This window comes from Pelobates fuscus, chromosome 6 (genome assembly GCF_036172605.1).
Source record: "Pelobates fuscus isolate aPelFus1 chromosome 6, aPelFus1.pri, whole genome shotgun sequence".
Taxonomy (NCBI): Eukaryota; Metazoa; Chordata; class Amphibia; order Anura; family Pelobatidae; genus Pelobates; species Pelobates fuscus.
Genome location: NC_086322.1, coordinates 210,880,680 through 210,905,149, shown reverse-complemented (window position 1 = coordinate 210,905,149; position 24,470 = coordinate 210,880,680). Strand labels below are relative to the sequence as shown.

Here is a 24,470-nt window from a genome sequence, read left to right as displayed (position 1 = left end):
CACTTTACCTTTAAATGTTAGCATATCTGCCTCAGGACCAATCTTGCTGCTGAGATGTCACGCAAATGACCTACAATTGCAAATTCCTTTGGCCATTAAATTGGCTACAGGCATCAGTCTGAAATGTTCTTGTAATATCTTATGAAAGACTTTGTATCCCATAATAAATTAAGTAATTGGGCAATTCAAAGGAGCAGTCTATGCACCTTAACTACATAACAATGCAGTGGTTATGATGCTATTAAGACCTAGATGCCAGCACCTGGTTCTTTGTCAAACCATTTTTGATTGGATTGGCCAAAGCTGGAGTTTCTCCAGCCTCTGGCCCTCTGGAAATTTCACATAGAAATGTATTTGCAATGTTGAATTCTTGATTCCAATTTCATCTATATTTCAACACCATTAGTTGGCTGAGCTGTCAGCTGACCCGCTCAGCCAATAAATGACTTTAAAATATGAATTAAATTGTTACCAAGGTAAAGACCTGCAGCTTGATAAACCCCATAAACACTTGGCATACAGTGGTTATGGTGCCTAGACTTCTTTTAATTTTGAAGGGCATTAAGATTAATTCTGAAGGAAACCTATAAGGCACTTTTTGTGTGTGATGGGACTGGGCATCCTGCAAAATGTAGTGAAAATTAATTTCCTACTCTATTTGGATCTGTAATTCGTATTTTTTAATGTAATAAACTTTATAGTAGACTTTTTTTTATTTTGTTTTGGAAATTTTTTCAAAGTTATTTTTTATTTTTATTGCAAAGAATTTCTTTGCGCTCTAAAATCAAATTGTAAAACTAAAAATAAAGTTGTTTTTAAAGCTTTGATCCCCTTCACCACCAGAGGCAAGCAAATGTGTTCTATGAGACTTTTACAGTTGGGGGGGAACAAAATCTATTGCTTGCTAAATATGGTTTATTTTGCACTCGTTGACCTAATGTGTTTTTGGACTTCTTTTTTTTAATTATTTTTATTTTTTTTGTTCTTTCATCCATACTGTGTAATAACCATTAAAGTACCTAAAAAGCAGAAGTACTAATTGTATTTTTGGACAAATTCAATTTTTGTAAGTACACAAGTTAATTTATGATGACAAATCCATTTTATTTTTTTCCTTCTTCTAGGAGTGTTGGCCCAATTTCCTTCTGAATTAGAAGTGTTTACAAAATTAAATTACAAGGCAAGAGGCATATTTTGTATTGAATTGCTTGAATTTGTTTAAATGTTTGCATTAATACTTCTGCTTTTATATAGCAGAATTCTGTTTAGGGTGCATTAACATTTCTGTAGCATAAATGTTAAACACATTTCCTAAATTGGTTCTGACCCCATTCGTGTAAGAACTGTGCTGTGCACTTTAATATTTGCTTATAACTAAGATGATTTTCCATTAGTTTAAACCGCGATGCCTATCCTTTCCCAAAATGCTTCACTCCTTTTTTTTTTTTTTTTTCCCCTTCTCTGAATTACATTGGATCACCATTTCAAATTTGTATAGTTGTGAAGAAAAAGTACATCTCATCAGCAGTCTTCAGTTTTAATACTTTTGGATGGATGTATTTTTTTCCTGTCCTACAGATTTTATTTTTAATCATGTCTGACACTGGTGGATTCTCCATCGTTTTTGTTTTCCTCTATGGCCGGAACAAGAATTTTTCTATTTTTGTGTCTGCTAGTTTACTGGACTGTTGGGGGAAGCCTTTTTGGGAGACTTTTTTTTTTTGTACCATGTTGCTATTGCCTCTCAAAAATATTTTGGGTATTATATCATTTTTTTTATTTTTTTTGTTAAGCAATATGTTTCCTTGCTCCAGCGTAGAATGCAATAGAACATCAAGCAGCAGACAAACCAATATGATCCATATGGGTGGTGGGGAGACCTTTTTTTCATACTGATACATATGTATATTTTAGCTTCATGTTTTCAAGGTGAAATGTAATAAAAACTGAACTGAAACTATGCCATGCGCATCCTACAATATATTTTGTCAGAAGTACAATAGGTTGGAAAATGTAACTAGCTGTTAGATATTGGGTATCCTGCAGCTCCCTCAGGGCCTGCCTCATTACTGGAACTTGGTTTTGAATAAGATTCTAGGGGTGCAAGACCTTGGCTGTCCAGCTGTTGAACCATGTTTTCCATGCTCCTCTGCTAGCTATTTTTTGGCAAGGAATTATGGAACTTAGATCAAAAGTTTGATGGCTAAAGCGGCACACCCCAGGAATGTTATTCACCCAGATGTGGTGTTTCACAATTATCTGGTGTCATGTTTTTAACCAGCAGCACTGCCTAAGAAAGCAGATTTAAAAAAATTAAATAAATAAAAATGGAGAAGAAAAAAAAATGAAAATCCTAACCCTGTTTAAGGGTGATGGCTTTTTTTTTTTTTTTTAAATTAATGATTTTATGTAATAAAGAAAAAATGTATGAGATAGCTATTTTCTATTTTCTGTGTGTATTAAATTGGTGAAAAGATTGTCAATTCTGTATTACAATATCTGAGCTGGCACAGCATTGTCTTGAAATCACATCTTTTGATATACTTTTGACATACCTTCATCTCCAGTAGTTGTACATCTTTTGTTCGTAGACAAACCCTGAAAGCTTATATAATATCCCATTTTATTTTTTTTCTAAATAAAATTTTGAGCCGGTTTTTATTTTATTTTTTATTTGTTTAAAAAATAAAAAAAAAACTACAGTTTTCATCAGCCACGTGATTGTATGTTGCTGTGATCATTGTATATCCCACACATTCATTCTAGAATCCAGAGTTTAGCTCCCACCCCAAGACCCTACATTGCCTTGTTCTCTACCAGGCCTAAGATATATATATATTATTTTTTTCCAGTGTCCTCTTCATTGCCAGTTACTTTAGGTATTCCTTTCTTAATAATGTTGGTTAGATCTGTCTGTTCTATTAATATGTAGGAATGCATTACCTCTGACTTACTAAAATGTATGTACACCTTTTGTATTCCCTTCAGTTGAAATGGCACACATTAGCGAATGTGGGATAGTTTAGTTTTTCTGTGTAGCACATTTCTAATGAACATTGGCACAACGTGGCCAGTAATACACTATAATAGCTGCAACTGCCTCACGTCCGATGTGCAGGATCTTCAAAATATATAACTTACACCCTCATCTACAGATTGGCCAAAAATGTCATGCCCCAAATTACTGGCACAGCATAGTCCTCATTTTATAAAAATATCCATATAAGAACACCTATATAATTTGAATGAATATATATATATATATATATATATATATATATATATATATATATATTTTTTTTGTTTGCTTGTTTTTGGTCCCCTCTTTCTACGTGTGCATACAGAACATTCAAGAATGTGCGGGGGTAGTGGGGTTTGCTTTCCCCCGCCCCCTGCACAAATCAATTTCTTGTAATACTGTTTCCCAATAAGTTATATTTTCCTAAAACATTTTTTTTCCTTTTCTGGTCAACATTCACATGATTGTAGTTACGGTTTTTAGATGTGACTTATTAAGCACACCAGCCACATTTATAAGCTGCTAAACCATTCCATCGATTTTAAATCTGTGTTGAGGTCTGGGCTTTTGGTTTAATTTAGCTTCTTCCATCCCATGCACATTGTCTGCAACGTGCTCTTGATCAGAATATGTTTCACACTACTGTAGCATCAAACCTACTACAATGGCAGCTGAGAATGGTCTACTCTTTGAATGCCTTTCAAAAATGTTATTCTCTGAAAGCATTGAGTTAAGACAACTTTTAGACTGCAACATGAAATTGTGTATTTCACTTTGCCAAAATGGTGTGTATTGATTAGGCTAAACTTAAAACCAACAAAATGGTCACTAAACAGTCTGGATGAAGATAGCATCTTGACCATCTTGTTGGCATATTTGTAAACATGTGGTCGAAATAGTACATGTGTTTATAGGACATGTTTCACTATGCAGGAATACTTGTTACTCTGCTCAGTCACCATAGCTTCTTGCCAGTCTTTTCATAACATTGGTTTTTTTTTGTTGTTTTGGTTTTTTGTTTTTTAAACTCGCTTGTTTGGACCTTGAGATAAATTATTGACAAAATCAAGCAATGAGACTCTTTGGCACAACTAACTTCTGGTATTTTTATTTTGTCCTTCTCTACTCCCTGCTGATATTCATATCTGTTTAGATTCTCACATTTGTACATTTCTACTACTGCACCCTTTACATCTTGTGACTTGTTGTTATTGCCTATACTTGAGTGACTAAACCAGTCAGTGGTGGTGTATATTGGTGTGCTAAGCTCAGGCTACAAATTATTCTACTGTCCTTGTTAACTTGCTGTATGTGTGTTTTTGTTTTGTTTCTTTTTTTTTTTTCTTTTTTTTTTTTTTTAGCTATAAAGGGAACCTTGTAGCTGCACAAGAACCATAGTCAGACTTGTTCAACTGCCACCCTTCCTTCAACTACCCATAGTTTAATAACTTTCTTTCCTCTCCACACACTTCTTCATCGAAGAAGCAGCTTAAGGTTTAGCATATGTCCCCATACATGCTCTTCTAACTACATAAATTCACTAGCTGTTCTTTAAAAGCACACTTTTTTTTTTTTGGAGAATGTCTGTCTGCCTTCCATCAGGTTGCCGGTTCCTCCTTTTTAGGACTGCTTTAGGTTCCAAAATGAATGTATTGACCTCAAATACTCATACAGTTGCACTAGTTTACATTATATTAATGTCTGCAATGATCACGTAGAAGATCCAAAAACTTGCCAATTTTGTAAAAGTACAGTTCTCCAACTTAAGGTGTGGGGACCTGGTACAGTTTAGCTAACCGCCATTCAACATTGATGGTGAGTTTTTGGACAGTCTGACATGCCTGAGCTTATTACACAGCTTTCTTTCCCCTTACGGTTTGTAAACGTGATCTCAAGAGTTGGTGTGGCTTACAGGTTTGTTTGAATATGCTAAAACTGTGCATCCCTTTCCTACTGTTGATCAAATCAGATGGAATTTTTTTCTGTTACAGTGTCTTTGGAATGTAAATTTAATTGAGAAATCACCAGCCATTTTAACTTTTTTGTATTTTCTGCAGTTTTAATACAGAATCTGGATTGCACAGCTCACATGAGGTATTTTGGGCAATATATAATGTATCAAAGCTGTGTGCTCTGGAGTTTCCATAGTATTACAAATAAATGTGAACAATACAACATCCAGCCTAAAAGTTGCACTGTTAGTCTTGCTTTCTAAACTTGTGGCAGCTGAAGAGGAGAGGTGCTGAAGAACCTCAAACTACTATTTCTGATGACAAAATACTTTATCCGTTTTTGGAGTTCGGGTACTGCTCACACATAATGTATAGGGCTAAATAATTGCTTGTTTCCTTGTGTACCTTTTTTACCCCATCTATGTAGGCAATAAATGGCCATTTTGCAACTGCATATTTGCCATGTCTTTTTTGCTTTAAATTTAGTAGTTGTGCACAGATTCTTAAAACCTGTATATATGTCTATACAATCGAAGCCTTTTTAAATTTTAATTCAAAGGAGAGTGCAGAGTAAAAACTCTATTGAAGCCTAGCATATAATGCAAATTATATTTGTATTCCAATTAAATCTACACCTGCTATGACACTTGAATATTCATAAAATCTGATGGTGTTTAATATTTATTTAGAAATGCTAATTACATGTGGGCGCATTCTTTCCTCATTTGGGGTTTATTCACCATTTTAGCCTAAAATTGCCACTCCAAATGCAGCTCTCTCAAATACAGGTGATACTCAAAATATTGTGCAAAAGTTAATTTATTTTAGTATTGCAACGTAAAAGGGGAAACTAATAAATGAGACGCATTACATGCAAAGCAAAATAGTTTGTGCCGTGATTTGTCTTAAGTGCGATGATTATGGCATACAGCTCATGAAAACCCCAAATCCACAATCTCAGTAAATTAGAATATTGTGAAAAGGTGCAATATTCTAGGATCACAGTGTCCCATTCTAATCAGCTAAGTAAGCCATAACGCCTGCAAAGGGCTTCTGAGCTTTTAAATGGTCTCTCAGGCTGGTTCAGTAGGAATCACAATCATGGGGAAGACTGCTGACCTGACAGTTGTGCAGAAAACCATCATTGACACCCTCCATAAGGAGGGAAAGTCTCAAAAGGTAATTGCGAAGGAAGTTTGATGCTCCCAAAGTGCTGTATTAAAGCACATTAATAGAAAGTTATGTGGAAGGGAAGGAAAAGGTGCACATGCAGCAGGGATGACCGCAGCCTGGAGAGGATTGTCAGGAAAAGGCTATTCAAAAGTGTTGGGGATTTTCACAAGGAGTGGACAAGAGCCACCACACACAGACTGATCCTGGACATGGGCTTCAGATGTTGTATTCCTCTTGTAAAGCCGCTCCTGAACAACAAACAACGTCAGAAGCGTCTTACGTGGGCTAAAGAAAAACTGGACCACTGAGCAACAGACCAGGTCTAAGTCCTCTTTTCTGATGATAGCAACTTTTGCATCTCATCTGGAATCCAAGGACCCAGAGTCTGGAGGAAGAATGGAGATGCACACACTGCAAGATGCTTGAAGTCCAGTGTGAAGTTTTCAGTCTGTGTTGATTTGGGGAGCCATGTCATCTGCTGGTGTTGGTCCACTGTGCTTCATTAAGTCCAGGGTCAACGCAGCTGTCTAACAGGAGATTTTGGAGCACTTCATGTTTCCTTCCACAGACTAGCTTTATGTGGATGCTGACTTCATTTTCCAGCAGGACTTGGCACCTGCCCACACTGCCAAAAGCACCAAAGCCTGGTTCAATGACCGTGGGATTACTGTGCTTGATTGGCTGGCAAACTCTCCTGACCTGAACCCCATAGAGAATCTATGGGGCATTGCCAAGAGAAAGATGTGACATGAGACCAAACAATGCAGAAGAGCTGAAGACCGCTATTGAAGCATCCTGGTCTTCCATAACACCTCAGCAGTGCCATAGGCTGATAGCTTCCATGCCATGCCGCATTGAGGCAGTAATTGCTGCAAAAGGGGCCAAAACCAAGTACTGAGTCCATATGCATGCTTATACTTTTCAGAGGTCCGATATTGTTCCATGTACACTCCTTGTTTTATTGATTGCATGTAATATTCTAATTTACTGAGATTGTGGATTTGGGGTTTTCATGAGCTGTAAGCCATAATCATCGCACTTATGACAAATCACGGCTTGAACTATCTTGCTTTGCATGTAACGCGTCTCTCTTATATTCGTTTCCCCTTTTACGTTGCATTACTGAAATAAATTAACTTTTGCGCGATATTCTAATTTTTTGAGCATCACCTGTATGTTGTAGTTGGAGAATGTTCCAAGCTCAACTAATTATTTAAATATGCAGCTCCTCTGTTATGCTCAATTTCCAATTTAGGCTTTGATGTAATATTTTTGGATACGTGTTTTTTTTTTTTTTTAATAAAGTTTATTCAAAAACCTTAAATACCAATATCATTTTAACAGTTTATCATATCTTAAATGATTTGTAAAGCTTATTCAGCAATATTAAATTGAGGCTTTAGTTACTAAAACACTTTTTTTTTTTTTGTGAATCAATTGGCCCTTTCATTGTGAATGATCAGAACATTAGAACATCAACTTTAGATTGTTGCTTTAAATAGCACTCTACTAGCATCATAACCATTTCCGTGAGTTATAATTGTTGTGATGCTTAGAGTCCCTTGGTTGGTGTAGTCCTCTGGTAAGTCAGATTTTGTTTACCTATTTTAATATACATTTGACACTTACCATTGGCTCCCCTGTCACCGGTTATGCAGACGTTTGTGCTGCTCTCATTACACTTTGTCAATTTAATTCAACAATTTTTTTTAATTTAATCTTTGAGCACTATAACCCACTGTAGTGGCCTGAATATTTTTCATTTCTTTATTTTTATTGGTGACCATTTGTGAATGTGAAAAATCCTGTCCTGGATACACTAAATTGCACTATCTTGAAAATGTTCGATTAAAACCATACTTTGCGTTTACAGAATGTGGTGATTATGAAGCCGCAGTGTTGGCAACATCAGGAGATACACCCTCCTCAGGGATGTATTCCTACACAGGTAGGTGAATACCAGCTTCCCAAGCTGCTGAGCACTCTCAGGGAATCAAACAGGGTGCACTTCTGCAGTGTCCTTTTTGTAGTTGCTATGGCACTTGCTAAATTATATACATTCAGCAAAGATAATTGGTATCAGTGGGGAAAAATCTGGGTAGCATACAGATGTTAAATGTGGGGTCACAAACCTCTACAAGCTAGTTATGGTTTGAAATTATAACTTTTTTTTTTTGTAAATGTTTAATATGTAGAAAAACTGTTTTCAAGAGGACATTCTAAGCCCCAAATAAAATACAAACTAACAGGTTAAAAAAAAAACAAAAAAACTGTCTACACTTTAGGCCATGCTTCCATTTCAGTGAAAACACTGGTCTGTCAGCCAGTTCAGCCCTCTTCATTGAAGCCAATAATGCAAATTGTGTAAGGGCATGGAAAGACCTTGGTAAAAAAAAAAATTTTAACCCTTTATTTTGCGTTGACAAGTGAAATAAAATAGCATTGGCATACATTTTGGCTTTCGCAGAAGCCTGTTCCAGGAGTATCAGTTTTTACATTTCGTTAGTTGAACATGCATTCCCAGCTTGGCTCATGAATATGGCAATGATCAGCTTGCCTGTAGCTGTTTACGGTCCGTTTTGTGTTGTAATATGGCTTATTATAGAGATTATATTAGGTGTGAAATGTTTAATTTCCACTATTTTTATTTGAATGTTTTTTTCTTAAACATAAAAGGCTCAATTATTCCATGATACGCTTGTTCATACTCCTACCTGATGTGATATGCTTGCCCTTGGGTGTGGGTATATGTATGGCAGGCAGTAATTTAAGCCACCGGGGCGGACTCCTCATATTGCTCCCACAGTTCCCAGACCTTGGTGGTATTTCGGACCTGAGCTGTTAACTTGTCCATGAGAAAATTATCTTGTAGTTTCGTGTGTACTAGGGTCATGCTAGGCAGGTCTGGACTGGCCCATTTTTGCGACAGAGCCCTTCTCGCTGCTAGATATATCATATTAAGTAGTTTCTGCTCATGTCTGTTTAGTGCCTCCGTGGGTCTAGATAGCAGACACCCCCATGGGTCCAGTGTCAGCCTCCTCTGCAATACCCAGGAGCCTAGGGATACCACTTTGCCCCAAAAGTCTGTACATTTGGGCACTGCCACCACGTGTGTGTGTGTGTGTGTGTGTGTGTGTATATAGCTGCCCTCGTTGCGGCATAAGTGCCAGCATGTGTCCGTGTTGCTTAATTTCATGTGGTATTGTTTTACCGGTGTCGTGTACCACCTAAAGAGTGTCTTATAGCATTGCTCCTGGAGTGTAACACACATGGACACCTTGGTGCATGCCTCCCATATTTCCTGCCAGTCTATGCCCTCAAGGGTCTCCCCCAGGTCGGCTTCCCATTTATCTGTATCTGAGGGTTCCCCATTCCCCTGATTCCGAGCTACTGTGTTGGTACCAGAGTGTAGTTAGTTTGGTTTGAAGAAAGTTAGTTACGTGTTCGCTGCTGTTTGAATCTCTGGTGTGCAGGTGAAATCCCTGAGTTGCAAGTATCGGAAGTAGTACCTAGTTTGGAGTGGGACCTTAGTGTTAAGGTGTTTAAAGGTTACTATGTTGTTAACATATAGATGCATGTATCGTCGCAGTCCTGTGGCTTCTTTGCCTCTGATGTCCCTGGCTGTTGGTCCCGGAGGGAATGCTCGGTTAGTGGCGAGGGGTCGTTTCCCAGCGCATATTTACCCTTTACTTGGTCCCAGATTTGCAAGGAGTTCAGGATGGTAACATTTATTTTGTAGTGTTTCCTTGTAATATCACCTCTTCAAAGCTGAGGTTTTGTTAGAAATTCTCTCCATGATAAGTGTATCAAAGGGACACTATAGTCACCAGAACTAAAGCTAAATGTAGTTGTTCTGGTGAGTATAATCATTATATGCAGGCATTTTCATGCAAGCACTGCCTTTTCAGAGAAAAGACAGTGTTTACATTGCCTCTAAGGACACCTCCAATAGGCGGCCACTCAGATGGCCACTGGAGGTGCTTCCTGGCTCAGTGCTGCACAGTAGGCAGCTCTACCATTCAGCGTCCCCTATGAGGAGGTGCTGGTTGGCCAAAACTGTGTTTGGCCCCACCCCTTGCTTGCTGGAAAGCATCAGAATTGCCGATTTTTGTAGCCAATCCAATTTCACCAGGGGGCGGAGCCAGTGCCGGCAGAACCGCATGGCGCTGGAAATAAGGAGTTTTTCAAGCTGTGGGGGGGAGGGGCCACCTTAATGGTGGGTTTTGCACTATAGGGTCAGGAATACATACATGTATTCCTGACCTTATATTGTTCCTTTAAATTTAAGTTTTTATATGTGTTTGTTTACGTTTACAGAGTGGACAGTTGGTCTTACCTTGTTCCAGTGCCAAAATCCCTCGGCACAGGTTCAGGCTCTGCCTCTGCTCCTTCCTCGTATACGTTGGCAAGCGGGGGAGACCTAATGCGCATATGGGGCAATGACCACACTTGCTTTAGTATTTCTTATGGGGATTTGGGTTATGCTGGAAGTCCTCATCCAAAAGTCGCCTAACTACTCTCGTCCCACTGGTGGTACCACTAGAGGTGGAGTTAATCCTCAAAGGTAATTACTGCAGTTTTTAAATAAAGTACCTTGGACTGTGCACACAGACCACTTTAATGATCTGAAGTGGTCTGGTTGCCTATAGTAGTCCAGTAGGGTAATCAAAGTTTTTTCTGATATCTATATATATCTATATCTATATCTATATCTATATATATATATATATATATATATATATATATTATATATTTTCACTCTTTTTATTTTTGGTGTGCACCTGATCACCGCAGCAGAAATCCCTGCAACCGTGTAGTACGCTAAAGATGGCCATCCCTTCCCAGCCTCTGGGGAGAGCCGTAAGTGTCTCGGGCCCTGCATCACAGAACAGGGGATAGTTTGTTTGTAAACAAACAGTTCTAAGGCACAAATAAAGATAATGTGGGTTGGATAGCCTTGTCCCATTACTGATAGTGAATGGGTTGAAGAGGAAGCTGGAATTGAAGATCGCTGCAGAGGGTACACTACATAGAGCTAGCACTAATCTTGAAAAAATAAATAAAAACTATGTGTGGAGTCCAAATTTGAACAGAATGGACTTTAAATATACCCAGCTAAGTGACTCATCGCCCCTCCAGATGTTTTGTACTACATCTCCCTTAGCCACTTTCTTTATAAAGAGATTTTGGCCACTTTCTTTGTGAGTTGGCCATCTTATATATTTTTACCATTTTTATTCTTTTAACTAACTGGCATCTGAGTTTTACTTGTTCCAGAGAGCTACTACTCCAAAGCATCCTTGGTGGGTATCATACTACTTACGCCCTATCATTGAGCAGTGCGACTGCCCAATTAAATGTGAGTAACCATTTGATATTTTTATACACTCCTGGTTTTATCACTGTGAGCACTATTGTTGTTTTTTGTTACATATGGTCCCCATCTGACGAGATATCTACTTACAGCAATCCCTCACATATCCCATAAGTGGGGATTATACCACTGTACGCTGTTTATACTAGAGCTAGTTTTTAGCTCTCAAAAACACGAGTAGGACCATATAGACCTTTTTATTGGCTGCTACCCATTTGGGTTTTATTGCACTATTAGATTTTTCTTCTTTCATACGGATCCCACGTACCCCTTGATTTCACTAGTCCATAGACATCTCTTCATCAGATAGAACTGTGCTTGTTCTCTCATCCTAAGGTTTTACTCGACTGTTCTATATATTCTACTTTTTTTTTTTTATTCTCTCTGTATTCTCATATTTTATTTCTATATTACTACTTGCTTATATTTAATTGTACATATCTCTGTGGCACCACCTTTTTCTACTTCCTTATCTCCCATAATGCTCTTACAGCCATAGTGCTGGAAAAGTACAAAGGGAGACGTATTCCAAAACATTTGGAGGGCTGAAGGTTTCCCACCCCTGATCTAAAGCAACAAAAAGGCTTCGAGTAGACTGGCGCTTATTTCTAGGATGTCCAAGGCCTGTCACAAGTTGTCAGACTTGAAGGACCTAGGACAAAGCCAGTTTGTTTGGGAGAGACAAGCAACCACACATCATGTGGTGTTAAGCTGATGATCAGATCACAATCTATATAGGTACTCATAACCACCGAAGAAAAATGCTCTGAAAATGGATATCTACTATAAAGATAACAATATCAATATTTGGCTCAGCAGTGCAGCCCCATGCAAGGGGTGCCCTGGACCTGAGAGTAAACCACAGTAGAAAAAAAAAATACACAATCTCATTGGCTCTCAGATCCAGGACACTCCCATACAAACTAGGTCAATCCCTCCCCTGTACCTGGGAGATAATTACTTGAGTACACAAACATATAATTATCTCTCAGTACAAGAAACATGCAATACAACAGCCCAAAAGTACCCCTAAGACACATGGAAACCCCACAAGTCATATCCCCTGATAGCCCCAATCTGGGGGACCAACATATCCTAAAATAACCCAGATCGGTTCATTCATCAAACCAACCATTAGTAGGCAACCTTCGGGATCTTCGTAATTGCAGTGTAGCTGAAAAGACAAATCTTTGTTAAAAAAATAATGGATACCCCTTTTGTTTTGGAGGTTGAGAATGCATGTATCCAATTGGGTAACGAATGGTGGAGAGTGTGAGTGACAGACTTGACTTGAGCATCCATAGAAGTGGCTCCCTGCAGGAGTTGTTGCCATTTGTGAAGGCTGTTAGTAGAATAGGTTTTTATAGAGACTGCCATATTGTTTTATCAGGAAGAAGACCCCTTTCATTGTGAAGTCACTTTCAAGTGACTCTGGATATGATGACTTGAAATGATAATATTCCATTCCTTGAGTGGCCGGAGACCATCTTGTGGAGTCAGCACTACAATTAGTCTCATTCTGCCATTTCAGAAGTTTGATGGGCTAACCCCATGTGTAGGTTACGTTATGATTCCTCAGGTACCTCGTAACTTTAATAAACTCTCTGCTTCGCCATCGTAGAAGTCTGCAAACAGGAGCACATTTGTGATTGGTTTATGAAGAGTAGGCATCTTCCTGGCTGTCGTCATCAAGGCCTTAAGTGACCTGTCGTAGTGCAGCCACACCACTACATTTCTTGGTACATAGCTGGTGAGGTTTGTTGGCTTGGGGAGATGGTGGGCATGGTCCATTAACCATTCCGCTTAATGGAGAGCAGGCAAGACTGCCTTGAAGAGGGACAGCAAATACTGCAGCAGTTCTTCAGGTGCCACCCATTCGGGAATGTTGCGCAACCTCATGTTCCTCATGGAGTGGTGTTCCCAATGAGCTTAATTCTGGTGATGATTCGGCCCTTTTCTGCTACCAGGGAGGCCCCTTTATCCACCACCTCATTATCGGCTACGCAAAGTTCCTTTAGGGCACACCTTTTCTGTGCGCTCAGTGATGGCCTGCATGTACCTATGAAGATTTGCCATATTAGTCTTAAAATCAGCCACTAAGATTGGATACTGTTGTATTTTGACAGAGTAGCTGCCTTGTGGGTAGGCAGTAGGTGCCTACTCTGTCAAGTTTAGTTAGTGGCGGTTGGCCTCTCGAGCACTGGCACTCTAAGTGGAAAGGTACATTGTGGGCAATTGTCGTCCCATTCCCCCCGACCCCCCCCCCCCCCCCCCCCCCCGCCCACCTGTAGCGGCTCGCAGTTGGCAAGCTGTATGCGCAAACGCCACATGCAAAACTTGCACAAAACTGATATTGTCAGCCAGGAAGAGAGTATCCCAGCTGGAAGGTATCTATCTCGATTAAAATGAGAGCTAACTGGGTCAGGAGCTCTACACTTCAACCGCTGCAGTGAGATAAAGATACTAGCATTGAACAAGTCAAAAGATATACAGACTTTTTTTTTTTTTTTTTGCCGCCCACTGTGACAAAAGGTAACTCGCCAACTCACCTTTGGTTTATCTTTTCATTTCCCTCACCATGTGCGTGAGTTGCATTTTCATTTGAAGTTTGGGAAACCACTTCAAGCATTCATTGTGTTGAGCTTTTTCAATTGCTTTTGTTTATTGCAAACAGCTTAAAGTCTGTACGTCTTGACAATAATCCTGACTTTCAATGGGGGTTGAATAATTTATAATAATTTCAAAAAGTACTGTATGTTTGTTATTGTAGATGTTGCCTAATAACCTGCATGGTGAATGAAATGACCATTTGTGGTTTTGGTATTGCATATGGAAGTAAATCAAGGCAAACCTGGGATGAAATACCTCAAAGTAATTTATTATGAATTACAGCACTGGATAAAATATGGGTCACAGGTGCAATACAGCATTTTGGATGCAAAAGAAAAATTAAGTATGATAGACGAAGTACGTAATATGTCAATGGGAATAATATCCAGTAGTGGATGATATAATACTGCAAGTAATTTTTACTCAAACAAAACTTGAAGCAGGCAAGTGGCGGCTTAAAACGTATGATTTCCCTCGCTCCCAGTAACTAACTAAACTATTTTGCTCTTTGATTCAACAGTAACCGCGAATGCTTAACGGCACAAGGGCAATAGTGTAGTTAATAATCTATTGACTCCTTTCATAAGGCCATAATAAATTAAAGAATTCTGATTCATAATCAAATATATTTTTACATTCATCAAATATTAATATATATGAAACTACACGTACAATACTATAAATTCCTTTTCATATGTCTTTATAATTAAAAGTGAGCAATTCTTATTGCGTTGGTATAATATACAAATATGTGCACTATGATGGCTTACACAGCAAGAATATTAAAGAAAAAAATTCTCAAACAGATTAAATGCTGTAAAATTGAAGTATGATGTTAAAGTAGCCATAGTCTACAGTAAATATTGCTAGAAGTGATTTAATTCAAGTAGAAAGGTAAGAAAGGAACCGCTTACAGCCCATAGATCATGAAAATGTTCTGGATTCCACGCCTAAAATAAATTTCTTGGTCCATTGGAGTCATTTCCATTTGTCAGTCCATTGGAGTCATTTCCATTTGTCAGTTCACGTCTGCATGGAAACAACATGGCAACATTTATAATACAACTGTGTAGAATGGTGTATAGCATTCACTTGTCTTCTAAAATGAGTCACAGGTATAAGTGTCATACACCGATCAGCGCCAACATTAAAACCACTGCCAGGTGAATAACACTGATCATATCATTACAATGGCACCCATCAAGGGGGTGGGCTATATTAGGCAGCAAGTGAATAGTCAGTGTTTGAATTTCATCTGCTGGAAGCAGGAACATTGGACAAGCAAAAAAATCTGAGCGATTATGACAAGGGCCAAATAGTGATAGCTAGACGACTGGGTCAGAGCATCTTGAAAACCGCATATCTTGGGTCATGGACCCCCAGGGCTCACTGATGCACGTGGGGAGCAACGGCTATCCCATATAGTCAAATCACACAGAAGTGAAATTGATCAAAAATGTAATGCTGGCCATGATAGAAAGGTGTCAGTACACACACTGCTTTGTAGCTTGCTGCGTATGGGGTTATGTAACAGCTGACTGATCAAAGTGCCCTTCGTGACCTTTGTCCATCACTGAGAGCACCTTTTTAATGGGGATGTAAGCATCAGAACTGGACAATGGAGGAAGAGCGAGAGAGTGGAAGAAATACACTGGAGACAGTGTTTCAGTAAAAGTTTTGCCGCACATACTTAAGAGGGCGGCATTCATGCTGCCCTCTGAAGTCCTGAGCGCACTACCGCGCAAGTGCGCGGCCGCGAGCTGAGCTGACTGACAGCTCAGCTCGCGGTCTTTGCCCGCCCCCCTCCTCTACTGACAGGCTGGAGAGAGAAGGCACGCACACAGTGCCTTCTCTCTGCTGCACACGTCAGACGTATTTTAATACGTCTGACGTATACTGGGCCTTTCTAGGGCCCTGCATGATAGGAAGTCCCTCTGGTGGCCGTCTGAGTGACGGCCACTGGATTTATTCCTATTAATCAATGCAAATACTGTATTTTCTATGAAAATACAGTGTTTACATTAGATTGCCTGCAGGGAGCTATAGATCATACCTGAACAACTACATTAAGCTGTAGTTGTTCAGGTGACTATAGTGTCCCTTTAATCCAATTGAGCATCTGTGACACGTTCAGAGGTCTTGTGGAGTCCATGCATCAGAGCGGAGTTGGCAGCAAAAGGGATATCGACACGATATTAGGCAGTTGATTTTTAATGTTGTGGCTGACTAGTGTATAGTGATCTATTGGCACCAAACCAAATGTCTGCAACATTTGGTTTGGTGCCAATAGCTCACTATTGCAGTGCTGGATATCCGTTTATAATAACCAGCATGGTAAAATGTTACATAGAAAATGGATTACCAACATGGGTGGAGAAATGCAAAATGTTAATCGGTGCATAACAGCGATTCCATGTTACTAGGCCTTGTGCTCATAGGTGATGTATTAAACTATTTATCACCAGTTTCTGTTTAATTACTCTCCTTAAGCATGGTCTACATAAGTCTTCTTTTATGACTTTCTTCATACTTTTCTGATTACTGATCAGTTTTTGGTTCCAGCAAGTCTATCTTTAAAATGCTATGATCCATAAGCAATCACCAACTCTGTTCTGGTCCTCATTTTGATCTGTACTGTCTCTCTGTGTGATCTGATCAGTTCCTTTTGAATCCCAGTACCACTTTTATGATGGATTTAATCAGTTTGGTCTTCTGTGATCCTTATTTTTCTTCCAGATTTTGTCACCAATTAAGGTGCCAATTTTGGAACCATAACCAAAATATGCACATGCCACTTTAAGAAGACATGTTCCATTAGGACCTTTCTACTCTTCCAACAATCTGTGCGTGTCCTCTGTTTCTATTTGCACCTCCATCTTTTGCCTACATGACTTGTTTAGAGCGCCAGTGTTATTATGGAATTTCTTTTCCTGCCCCAAATAACTTCCCCTTTTCTTCTAAAATCCGTACAAAAAAACACTTCTATACAAAACTATTAGAACAAACCAGTTAGTCTTTCTCCACTGCCTCAACTACCATTTGTGTTCACTAATCGTTCTGTTTGAATCATACAATGTTCTCACACTTTATATTAAGAAAATAGACAATATGTTGTCACTGTATAAATTATATGTATATAAAATAGTGCTAATAAATACATATAGGGGTTGGCACACAGTGATAAATCACAAAAAACATGTACAGTGATATGGTGAGTAGAAATACAGCATTAATACCCTATATAGCTTCATCTCGGGGGTAGCTGGAAGAGATAATAGCTAATATAGGGCAGTACAGTCTGTGCAAGATATAGAGTGCAAGTGCAGGTACTTATTTACATCCAACTCACATTTTACTGAGCCTGTAATACACTGGTTCACGTAAATCAGCATTAAAGGAGTAAACTTGATTTTGGATGAAGTCTTGCAGAAATATTCTCCACAATATAGGAATAAGAGAAGGCTCCAGGTAACACACATAAAAAAATCTTACATGGAGTAAGGTCCCTTCAACAATAAGTCCTTTCTCATGAAATCCATAAAGTCCACACACAACATGTTTCAACATATAGTCTTCCTCAGGTGCATGGTGGTCTTTCCCCATCCTTCGTTTATTATATCAAATATTGGCGTCATTCAATAATGTAGCTCCGCCCCTGATGTCCACTATTGGCCAGATCGTGAATGGCACTTTAAAGCTCTGCCCACTTCCGTTTCGGTGGAGATGTTGGTCATTCATGGTGTTGTGTATTATAAGATTATGTTTACTATGGACCTAGATACACACTAGGAAGTGATGTCATGCTAGTAAATGAAGTTTCAACATGGTGGTGCCTGGAGTTCCTGGGTGTGGGTAAGACACCAGGAAGTTAACCCGCAACACCATGATTTATCACTGTGTGCCACCCACTATATGTATTTATTATCTATTGTTTTTAGGTGATTGATTTCACAGTTGGGTTGGGATGCACCCATCTGTTTAGCGCCTACCTGCATTGTTGCACTTTACGGTAAAATAAAGTGCTAGTTTAAATCGCTCCATGCTGTTAAAATATTTTATTGTATCCAGGAAAGAAAAAAATGGTCCAGGCCCTCCAAGGTTTAGCAAGGCTAATTTATTGGAAGCAAGTACCCCGCAACGTTTTTACCCAAAATGGCCTGTGTCTAGCTTTTTCAGCTTGACACAGACCCATCGTAGGGTCGATACGTTGCGGTGTACTTGGTTCCAAGAAATTAGCCTTGGTGTGCCTGGACCTTTTTTTTATCTTTCCTGGATACAATATTGTGTGGAGATTGTGCTAGCCCCTGATTTGGCTGCACACAATTGTTGCACTTTTGAATGAGTGCAGTTCCTTAATTTTTCAATAAAATTGTTTATGAATTTTTGGTGGAGGGGGTTAAGGAAATTTTTTTTTTTTTTTGCAGTGGCAGAATTAATGTAGAGAGGGCCCTGGTACAAGATTTTATTTTGGGCCCCCCTCTAGTGCAAGGGTGGCCAAAACATAGCTCCTCAAATGTCATACAACTTCCATAATGCTTTACCATTTATCCATCCTTAAAGGGTTGTGTTTGTGAACAGGTTGTGTGTATTTGAATGTACGTTTGTTTTTGGAGTATTTGTGTGTAGTGATGGTGTTTGAATGCAGGGGTGTGTTTGTATCTTTTGTCAGTGTTAGAATCCAGGGGTCTGTATGTGTATAGTTTTAGCATTTGAATGCAGTTTTGTTTTCGTGTTTAGTGTTGGTTGTATGCTGGGATGTATGCACACACACAAATACACAGATACACACACACTGACACACAAGTCATAATGTACATATTTTTTGCCACCCTACTGTTTCTATATCTCTTAGATGCAGTAGGGTGATTTCCCGGGTGGCCATTGGAATTTGATTTCAGCAAGTGCTGGCTGAGGCTGATGGGAATCAGAGGCTGCATCAGGCCCTCTGTTTGCGTTCTCCTCCTCTCCTCTCCTGTGTAACGTTTTATAAGCTGGGAAAAAGCGATTTGCCTTCTTCCTAATGTGGCGTCTGAACTGGTAATCTGACAGGGGCCCAACCATGTTGGAAAAGGGCTGTGGCACCTATCCGGCCACCCAAAGGGACCCCCTGCTTGTGAGTGCTTGTGCAGCCTCTCCGTCTCTACTGACAGTACTTCAGACGCTGATTTTGTCCACCAGCCCTACCCATATTTTTTAATTTCCTTTCAATATATGTATAGAATATATAGAATTGCAGGAATACCAAAAAAATATTTTAAGAGTATTAAAACCTCATTTCTACTCCCTTGCAATTCTCCACTTGATACAACATGTCCTCATGCACTTCAATAGTGAAAGCGTAGTATGAGACAAATCTCACCGATCCTTTATACCGGACCATTAAGCAAACGGATGGTAGAAACACATAGCCTTGGGGCCCTGTGATATTCAGGACATGGTTGAAAGTGCATTCTGTTGCCCAAGCTAGATAAATAAACATTGAAAATAATGGGATTGGCTGAACGTTTCTTCCTAGGGTGTGCAGAACTAGCTGTAGAAGTGCCAAATCCTCCTTTTATGTTTTGCTGAACTTTTTTAATGAATTAACTTTATAATTAGGACAAACTCCAGCCCGCTGTGTCAGTGTAACATGCAAATGTAAAGAAGTTAGGTATGCCCAGGTGCCTTTTTTATTGGGGTTATAATATCCTAATATAATATCACAGAACTTTATAGTGCTCCACAGGAAGGGAGGTTGCGGGCGCAATCGTGCTTGTGAGAAAAGACTACCAAAGCTACACCTCTTAAGGGACACTCCAAACCTAATGTGCTTTAGTTTGCTGTAAAGCCTAATTTGTGATGATTGTGTACTCTTTGAATAAAACAAAAAAAAAAGTACAGATTTCAGTAGAAATTGACACTTTAAAAAAAAATAAAAAAAAATAACCTTGTACGACACACTTTGCTTTCAAGACAACTGATCAAGTTACTTCCTTTTGTTTTGTTAGGTCAGTGGAGATAAACTCAAGAGGCAGAAATTGCTCAGAGCACCTGCCTTGCAAAGACTTCTCAATGAGCTGCATTGAGAAGTCTGTGATTGGACAGCCACAAAAAGTCTAGGCGAGGTTAAAAGGGGAGAGTTTGCAAAGACAGCAGACAAGAGATCTGCATGTTTTGCACGTTGTTTTTATATATACCAGCAATGTAAAATAGCGTAATCATAGGCATACAAGTTTTCATGTAGCGAATATCTACTAAACTGATTTTTTTATTTATTTTTTATTTTAGACAGTGGAGTGTCCCTTTAATTGGAGGTTGGGAGACTAGACATGTAGATAAATAAACATTATTTGGGCCGGGTAAGTGGCAAAACTACCACTGTTGCAATGTTCGCTATAGTGATGGGGCTCAGGCTGGTCATGTCCTACCCTTGCAAAGTTTTTCTGTAATATATTGTCATTTTAAAGATTGCAAGGGAATTCTTGCTAAGCACTCACTTGCAGTCCCAGCTCTTATACAATGAGTCAACGCGCTACAACAGAGTTTCCATGGCAATGTTCCCACTGAGGTGCAGACCACAAGCCCCCTCCACTAGACCAGCAGAGATCCTACCAGCAGCATCTTCCCAGGACCACCGGGAATTATTTCAGTAACCACTGAACGACCAGGAACTAAACTTCCCTATCTGTATAAAAGAGAGGGATTTGATAATAAACACACAAACATCCACACACACTATCACTTTTAGGCAACTCCACACATAATTACACTCAGCCAGTTGCCAATCACACTCTGCCAACACCACACACAGTCATACACAACCAATCCCTCACACAAGGTGAGCGCTGTGACTTTGACTGATTCTTGCACTGGGGCCCTGACATTTCTAGTTACACCCCTGGGTCCAGTACTTTATTATACGTAGTAACACTGAGCTCTTATCTTTCACCTGTGTAGGAGATACCAATAGGTTTGGAGGAAAGTTTAGTAATTGGCACCCAAAGTGCATCTTATTGTGCAACAGAATAGCATGCTATGCCATGATAAAGATAATAAAACAAAATGTAATACAAGATGTCCTACCTTTTTCCAATGACAACCAAGAAAACATTAAACCAATGGGTCTCTGGTTTCAGACAGACAACATTCTGGTTTCTTAGTTGGATGCTAAAATTGAAAACATAAAAAAATAATGATGATAGGAAAACATACAAAAGTATATTTTGTCACTAGAAAACATGGTTGTTTCTGGAAATATTGTCTAACAGGATGTTTCTCCCCTACCCGCTCTTTTCAAGGCACATCTTCAAATTCCACATGAAAAAGTTAATGCTTGTTAAGATTCATCAAGGCAAAACAGTTGCTATTCTTGGTTCAAAGTGCTAAAAGTTCAGGCATTTTACTGATTCCATGGTGACTTTACCTTATTTACAATTTATTTTTAAACCTTTGCCCCTCTAATTTAAGACTATGTCCTCTTGTTGTGGTAGTTTTTCTTCTTTTAAATATAGCCTCCTCCTTTACTGTGTTGATTCCCTTTATGTATTTAAATGTTTCTATCATATCCCCTGTCTTGTCTTTCCTCCAAGCTATACATGTTGAGATCCTTTAACCTTTCCTGGTAAGTTTTATCCTGCAATCCATGAACCAGTTAAGTAGCCCTTCTCTCAACTCTCTCTAAGGTATCAATATCCTTCTGAAGATACGGTCTCCAGTACTGTGTACAGTACTCCAAGTGAGGTCTCACCAGTGTTCTATACAATGGCATGAGCACTTCCCTCTTTCTACTGCTAATACCTCTCCCTATACAACCAAGCATTCTGCTAGCATTTCCTGCTGCTCTATTACTTTGTCTGCCTACCTTTAAGTCATCAGAAATAATTACCCCTAAATCCCTTTCCTAGGATGTTGAGGTTAGGACTCTATCAAATATTCTGTACTCTACCCTTGGGTTTTGCATTATCTTGCACTTATCCACATTAAATGCCAGTTGCCACAACTCTGACCATTTTTCTAGTTTACCTAAATCATTAGCCATTTGGCTTATCCCTCCTGGAACATCAACCCTGTTACATATCTTAGTATCTATTACTTAAACAAGGGGCACAACCCAGTGGTGTATCCTGGTTTTGTGCTGCCCTGAGGTTCCCAGCCTCACTCTGTGGGCGGCGAGCGAGGGAGCTGAGCAGAGTGCTCAGAGGAAGTGCTCCCTCACCAGCCGCCCACCCGCCGGCGCACAGCAGCCTGCATGCCCGGCCGGCATGTCAGTTAGCCGCAACGCTAACAAGGCATTTGCCCTGGGCATTTGGGGGTGGCGTTTTTTGCCGCCCCCTGGAAAATGCCGCCCAAGGCAAATGCCGCCCAAGGCAAATGCCTTGTTTGCCTTGCGGCTAAAACGTCCCTGGCACAACCACAAAATGTGTATGAAAAAGATTTTTATTAAATGGGTCACAGTAATAGGCTCCCTTGATAAAGGCAGTTTTGCTGAAACGTTGGGGGCTTTTTTTTGTTGACTCTTGTCCTTCTCACTAGGTCTGGTATGCTTTTCTTTTCTTTGCATATATAATTATTTTGGGGTTTATAATAATAATTGTCTGGTATCTCATATAGCTATTTTTGATATCTGTATTCTGAGATTGATGCATTGTGTAGTCTGCTTATAGGCTTTTCTAAAACTTGTATGTGTCACATTGTACTTTGTATTTGACATTGTATATTTCTTTCATTCATTGATATAGTTAATGAGAGAGCCTATTACTGTGACCCATTCAATAAAAATCTTTTTCATACACATTTTGTGGTTGTGCCCCTTGTTTAAGTAATAGATGTAACTCTTTTGGCCTTTGGTAATATGGCCTTATACGAGTGAGCACCCATGACTAGACTGTTCATTTTTGTTTGGTTACTGTTTTATATCAGTACTTTTGAGTGTGCCTACCTGTCTTAATTTTTACATATCTTAGTATCATCAGCAAAAAGACATTCCTTACCATCAAGGCCTTCTGCAATATTACTAATAAAAAATGGGTCCAAGTACAGATCCCTTCGGTACTCCACTGGTGACAAGCCCATGCTTCGAATATACTCCATTGACTACAACTCTCTGTTGCCATTCACTCAGCCACTGCCTTATTACAATATTGGAATCCAAACTTAAAAAGCAATGTCTACTGCACCACCCTGATCTATTATTTTAGTCACCCATTCAAAAAAATCTATAAGATTAGTTTGGCATGATCTCCCTAAAGTAAACCCATGTTGTCTCTGATCCTGAAATCCATGTGATTTTAGATGTTCAACAATCCTATCATTTAACATGGTTTCCATTACTTTCCCCACTACTGAAGTAAGGTTTACTGGCGTATAGTTGCACGACTCCTCCCTACTACCTTTTTTTGTGAATGGGCACAACATTCACTAACTTCAAATCTTCTGGGACTACTCCTGTTAACAGTGATTGGTTAAATAAATCTGTTAATGGTTTTGCTAGTACATCACTAATCTCTTTGAATAACTTTGGGTGTATTCCATCAGGTCCCAGTGACTTATTTGCCTTTACTTTTGACAGTTGAAATAGAACCTCTTCCATTGTAAACTCACATGTAACAAATGACTCATTTGCCCTTTTTCCTAACTGAGGTCCCTCTCCTTCATTTTCATCTGTAAATACTGAACAAAAATATTCATTGCGGCAGTCAGCGAGACCTTTATCCTCTTCTACATACCTTCATTCTTTTGTTTTTAATCTAACTAATCCTTGTTTTACTTTCCTTTTCTCATTTATGTATCTAAAAAATGTTTGGTCCTCTTTTTTTCACTGACTGTGCTATTTTTTTCTTCTGTGTGGTTTGGAAGCTCTTATAACTTGCTTAGCCTCTTTATGCCTTATCTTATAGATCTGTCTATCTTCCTCGCTCTGTTTTTTTTTATAATTACTAAATGCTAACTTTTTTAGTTTTTAACCACCGTGGTTTCTTGAATTTTTTGCTTTTACTGACAAGCCTAATGCAATTTTCTGTTGCCTTCAGCAGTGCAACTTCTAAATAATCCAATTTATCTTGGATTCCATTTAAACTGCTGATAATGACTCCTTTACACATATTCTAATTTTAGAAAAGTCTGTTTTTCTAAAGTCTGGAACTTTTGTTTTTGTGTGGTGTTACTCAGTCACTGTTCTTATATTAAACCACGCTGACTGATGATCACTGGATCCTAAACTTTCACCTACAGTAATATCTGATACCAAATCTCCATTTGTTAACACTAAATCTAGTATGGCCTCCTTACGAGTTGGCTCCTTGTTTTAGTGACAATCCCAGTAGGGAGTTTAGAATATGTGTGCTCCTGGCACAAGCGGCTATTT

General features: G+C 39.1%; 1 protein-coding gene across 1 annotated transcript in view; it reads right to left on the bottom strand.

The window, feature by feature from the left end:
* Positions 1-15,078: 15,078 nt before the first annotated feature.
* The window catches only part of LOC134566124 (interleukin-8-like), a 44,796-nt gene continuing 35,404 nt past the window's right edge, over positions 15,079-24,470 (bottom strand). Inside the window, exons 3-4 of the mRNA XM_063425829.1 lie at positions 21,191-21,274; positions 15,079-15,157 (exon numbers count right to left, since the gene is read on the bottom strand). Coding sequence (XP_063281899.1) covers positions 15,079-15,157; positions 21,191-21,274 — 163 coding nt within the window. The remainder of the gene's footprint in view (positions 15,158-21,190; positions 21,275-24,470) is intronic.